General features: G+C 40.9%; 2 protein-coding genes across 2 annotated transcripts in view; both read right to left on the bottom strand.

Moving 5' to 3' along the window:
- Window positions 1–5,724, bottom strand: part of actn2b (actinin, alpha 2b) — a 22,685-nt gene that overhangs the window by 3,072 nt on the left and 13,889 nt on the right. Inside the window, 6 exon segments of the mRNA XM_036215604.1 lie at window positions 1,203–1,349; window positions 1,465–1,644; window positions 1,799–1,933; window positions 2,016–2,198; window positions 2,279–2,419; window positions 2,905–3,013. Of these exon segments, the coding sequence (XP_036071497.1) occupies window positions 1,203–1,349; window positions 1,465–1,644; window positions 1,799–1,933; window positions 2,016–2,198; window positions 2,279–2,419; window positions 2,905–3,013 (895 nt within the window).
- On the bottom strand, window positions 3,228–5,083 carry LOC112161631 (protein app1). The gene is made up of 3 exons (XM_024296930.2): window positions 4,929–5,083; window positions 4,781–4,836; window positions 3,228–4,699 (listed from the first exon to the last, which is right to left on the bottom strand). Exons 1-3 carry the CDS (start codon window positions 4,994–4,996, stop codon window positions 3,351–3,353), a joined length of 1,473 nt encoding a protein of 490 aa, XP_024152698.1. The 5' UTR covers window positions 4,997–5,083; the 3' UTR covers window positions 3,228–3,350.

The raw sequence follows: 5,724 nt of genomic DNA, 5'->3' as shown, positions 1-5,724 counted from the left end.
TTCTATTTAAAAAATAAAATGAAGTAACATTTTTTTCACAAACGCAATGCCATTGTGGTCTATATTCCCCAGTCTAGTGAACATAAACACTGGATTTTCACAGAGAATTCTGGGAAATTTCTAGATATTGGAATTGTAGATTTGGACAGCATACAAAATAGCATACACACTACATAGTGCACCATGTAGTGAGCAGTGAAGGAATTCGGACATAGCCTCTTTTTTCAAGTGTTGCAAACAAAGTTGGAAAGTATTGTGAGTATGCTAACGTAGCTAACGTGAAGCGTGTCGCAAACACTAGTTACGGTGAACACAGTTTCACTGACTCACTGATTTATCCATGACTCTTGTCTTCCTTAAAGGGCCGCCGATATCATGCAAAATCAACTTTATTTGGGCTTTTAAGTGTATTATAATATTAATTCTTCACAAATAACACCCCATAGCAGTATTTTTGTTCTATTTACGAATCTCTGAGCATTCCTCTCCAACTCTGCTCTCTAAACACCAATAAGCAAGAATACGTATGAACATGGAGGAACAGCCCCTTCCAAAGAAGAGTCCCAGCCCCGCCCCTCCCCCAGGGTAACACACACTTTCTCACCAGTGATTGGAAAAAATATTTTAGTTTTTATTAAAATATACTATGTTCTAGCTTCTCTCATTTCTTTTTTATCAAGAGTTTTTATGAAATGGATGGCTCCCATAAGGAGTGAAGGTGGTGCCTCAGAGATAGAGGCATCTTACTTCCAGATAGGAAAATGAGCTAGCGAAAATGACTCATATTTTATTTAAAAAATAAAAAAAAAGTTCTTTGGTGTGCCAAATGTAATATATTATCAATATAAATGGATGTAGTTTACTCTGAAAGGCTTAGAATAGCATGATATAGGCCATTTAATGCACCGGTGTGTCATATTTTTGACAGTTTCAGACAGACCATTTATCGAGGGTGCGCCTTGTAATCTGGTATTGCAGAAAATATGGTTATGTTCCTAATTAAGACTTATTGTTACAACAATTTGGACATTGAGATTTTAACTTTAACATTAAATTGTGAAGCAAAACTAAAATTTCTGAAAAAAATGTTAAACTCACATTTAAAACAATATATGCTATTGGTTATAATTCAAAAGTTTAAGCAACTTGCTTTTGTCTTTAAAAAAAAGCTTTAAAAAGATGTTTTGGAAAGAGACTTATACCCTGTCAAAGTGGTTGAAAGACGATCTGAATTCATTCATCTGCTGCTGGCTGATCCCCTTAGCGTCCCTGGTAAGAATCTGGGTCTCAATTTCATTGATAGTTCGGGCAATGGTTGTGAGGAGTAGCTCCCATCCGACGCGGATGTGCTGTGGAAGTGGAAGCAAAGCAAAATCACAATGAACAAACAAATCTAAAATATTTGATCTGAAAATATTCATCATAAGAAAGCATGTTTTGTTAGATTTGCTTGCACCTATGTACCTCCATAGTGTAGTTTGTGTGCTTGTTGTCAAACACGAGAGACTCTTGAATTAGCTGGTGGTCTCCCTCCAACTTGTCAATGTTGGGCTTGTAAGCAATAATGACATGTTCAATTTGCTTCAGCTGGGTCATCTGGTCTTCCAGCGTTCCACCAATCTCCAGGGAGCAGCGCCCAATTTCCTGCCGGGATAACACATGCAACAGGGTCAAACTATATTTTAGCACCAATTCAAATGCCGGTCGAAGGGTTTTTGCACTTTCTTCTGTTTCCATCTTATTTCAAATGCTTTGCTGTTTGGATAATGAATTTGTTATAAAATCTTCCCAAGCAAACCTCCATGCGGGCCTGAATCCAGGGCCCAATGAGATTAGCCTGGGCAGCGAACTGCCGCCTCAACCTTTCATGGGCGTGCTGGCGTGCCATTTCCTCTTGAAGGGCACCATCTCTCTGAGGAACCAGCTGCTTCACCTAAACAATCAAGAACAGTTGCTTAATCATCAAATGACTCATTGTGTGAATGTCTATATCTATATTAAATGCTTTAAATGACCTTTTCCCATTTGTTGAGAAGCTCTTCCGTTGCAATGGTGCTGTAGGGGTTAATGAAGCTGGACTTGATCCCATAGCTTTGGGAAATTTTCTGCACCTCATTGTGAATTCCCAAAATGGCCTGTCTTTCTGCATCCGCCTCAGGCAGGGTGGCTTTGAACTGCTCATGAGCTGCAATTAAACTCTGTGAGGATAAGTGAAATTGCAAGGCTATTACTTCCATCGGTAGGAATACAAGAAAATTCAGCCTGTTCGGAGGACTACCTGGACCTCCTCGGTGGTATGAACTATGAACATGTCCTGCAGATCCTCCATGGCTCCATCCATCCAGTTGTTGAAAGGAGCTGACCTCTTGGAAAACTCCAGGAACAACTGATCAATCGTCTCCAACAACTTCTCTGTGCGCTGAGAGGATCACAAAAAAGCAATTGTGCAGTTTGGCTAAAATTACCTGATTTCTATATATATTTTAATGTTTTGCTCACAGGGAACTTGCCAGACTAGGACAGAAGTTTTTTTTTTTTTTTAAACCAGCTCCATCCAGTTATAAATACAAAGTATGCGGTGGCACACAGACACCCCTGTCACTGTCATTCAGCGATAATCCCCGGCTCTTTTCCCAGGCCTTCACATTCAGGTGTGGAATAACTACCATGGATCAGAGGAAGTGGCTTGCAAGCTTTAAGCCGGCAACCTCAAGGGGGCTATATCAATATCTCCTTTATCCAGTGAAACATTTTTACATCTCTGGTTTTAGAGGGATTCTGTTGTACCTCTTCAGCACAATGGTCTGAAGGAGTTCCATAGGTAGTGCATTAGCACACTCTTGTGGACAAATATCATTTCTGATTTCATTTTAGCAGTAGAGGGAAAAAAAAAAAAACCCCTACCTCTAGTGCCTCTCTTCTCTTTTGAGTCAATGTTCCCAGCTTGTCCCACAAGTCACAGATACTTTGGCAGCGTTGGTTCACAGAAGCAACATCATAGTAGTCCAACTCACTTGTGGAAAGAGAAATAGGTTTAGTACAGTTTTCATGGCCTTAGATCCCAACCAAGATACATTTTTACATCTTATTGCATTTTTTGAGTAATAGAGTTAGTTAAATGTGCACCATTGATCAGTTGAAGGGTCCAAGTTAAAAGCCATGAGTTGTACCTACAAGTCTAGTAGCTAAACTCAACATAAGACCTTCAAAGAAACTTCAGACACAAGTTTAATTTAACTTTTTATTGAAAACTTTCAATTCAAGCAACTTGAAGTCAAATACAATAAACTGCACAAATGCCTTTACCCTGATTCTTTCAAGTCACTTGAATATTTAGTCCACAATCCTTTTCAGCTTTGAAATTCTTGGAGTAGCTGCTGCTGCTCTGGGGGAACCAGAGTCTGGGAAGACTTCTGAGAGTTACCAGGGAAGACGAACTGCTCGTAGCCAACTTGAGTTGTACGGTCTCTGCCAACCTCAAACTCTGACTGCATGTGAGACACCGTGCCGTGAGGAAGCTGGCCCGTCACGAAGAGGTAGAACAGGTTTGGTAATCTTGGTTTGATGTAGGGGGAAAAGGAACTTTGCATACTACCAAAGGCATAAGGAGACATCGAGTCAACGTAATCTGTCATCTTCTCAGAGTTCCCTTGCTCGTAGACAGCTTCAGAGTTCTTCAGCGTACCTCCCTGGAACATGGGTGCGTATGGCATAACAGCATCTACCCCCTCTGTGTCCATTTCTGGGTCGTTATGCTCAGAGCCTCCTTCCATTTGAGGAACTGCTGACTGAAATGAAAGGTCAACTTCATGTCCAAGCTGAGGTTCGGCTAGGGATTCATCAGTAGGTGTCGTTCCAATCTCCTCAGTGCCAGAGGGATCTGTAATTTCTGATGTTACCCATGGGGCAGGACCTTCAGAAAGCATTGGGAAGCTTGGTTTCCTTGATAGAGCATCCAACCAGGACACAGAAGGTCCTTCTGGATTAGCTGGGGCTTCAGGCACTTCACGAGTATTTACAGCCCACGAGACTGAAGGATCAGTGCTAGAAGGGGTACCAGACAACTTTGGGGGCTTGACAACCCATGAAGAGGAGCCCTTAGAATTAGAAGACTGGAATTTTGGGGAAACCCATGACAGTGGAAGACCTTCTGGATTCAGCAGGGAACTCTGTTTCTTTGAGGGAGCAGTCACTTGCCATGGGCGTGTAGGACCACTTGGAGTAAGTGGGGGAGAAGGTAGTTTTGGGGGATTCACAACTGCCCACGACACAGAAGGACCCTCAAGATTTGAAGTGAGACCAGGCAGTTTTGAGGGTTCCACAAGCCACGACATGGCAGGATCTTCAGGATTTAAAAGATGACTTGGCAATTTTGGGGGTTCCACAAGCCACGAGACAGCAGGGCCTTCAGGATTTGAAGAGGGCCCAGGCAGATTTGGAGGTGCCACAATCATCGAGGCAACAGAACCGTCAGGATTCGAACGGGGTCCCAGCACTTTCTCTTTTGGCACTTCTGCCATCCAAGGGACAGCATCACTGGGACTGGAGGGGAATCCAGACCAAGCTTTTCGTGGCGGCCTGGTCACCACCCATGACACAGAACCAGTTGGGGACACAACCCCAGAATCTGAAGCCATATCATTCTGATGGTCGGAGCTCCACCCCATATTGCCTTTGAGACGATCCTGTCGACTCAGATCTGAAAAAAATGAAAACAATTTAAAAAAATAAAATAAAAAATAAAACTTCTTAAACAAGACTAAGTATAAGAATCTCTTACCCTTAATAGGAGAGGAAAGAGCATTCCAACCCAAGAGAGCAAAGAGGAACAACTGGCTGAAACAAGAAGATTAAGACACTAAATATAGAGGGTAACAAATAAAAAAAAAAATGCTTGTGAAAACTTAAAATAAACAAACTATTCATACCTTGCAAAACCCCAAGAAGCCATTTTGCCCATCAGCTGACCCATGTCTTGAGCTTCCAAAAATGCCATTTAAAAGTGAAACCAGAAGAGCTCAATGTCCAATCACATCCACAGAAGTAAATTACGCTCAGCTGTCTATGCTGGAACACTGATTGAAAACTTCAGACGTCTGCACCTTTTACCTGTAAACTGTGGCACACTCTGTAGAGTGGGAAGTGTGACTTTTGTGGTGTGGATGAAACTATAGAACACGTGATAACGCAGTGTGCTATGTGTAACAAACACAGAGCAGTTTTATTAGATTATGAGACATGGTAAACAGGAGTAACCTGATGCCACTCCAGACCAGGTGGTGGCAGTAATGCGCCATTCTGTTGTTTGCCAACCGCCATAAAACAACACCAGAAGAAGGCCTTCTATAGATTTTACACAATATTCACATTTGTTTTGTTTCAGTGACTCATTTTTGCTTTTATTTTGCATTATTGGATTAGTAAAACAAATATAGATGTATTATTTTGTCATTTTTACTCTTAAATTTTCAAAATGTAAATAGTAAAATTGTAAATGGTGTAAAGTTATATAGTGCTTTCTACCTTCCTTCAAAGGCCCAAAGTGCTTTAAAGTCACAGACCCATTCACACATATATTCACACATTTTTGACAAATTTGAAAAATATATATAAAAAAATCTGAGCAATTTCCTTCTTAAAGTCCCTCATCAACTTTTTTTTGTTTCATTTAGTTTTCATTTTTGGGGTGAAATTGAATAAAAGGATTTCAGGTTAATTTATTTT

Source organism: Oryzias melastigma, linkage group LG15, assembly GCF_002922805.2.
Source record: "Oryzias melastigma strain HK-1 linkage group LG15, ASM292280v2, whole genome shotgun sequence".
NCBI lineage: Eukaryota > Metazoa > Chordata > Actinopteri > Beloniformes > Adrianichthyidae > Oryzias > Oryzias melastigma.
This window is presented reverse-complemented; position numbering and strand designations above follow the sequence as displayed.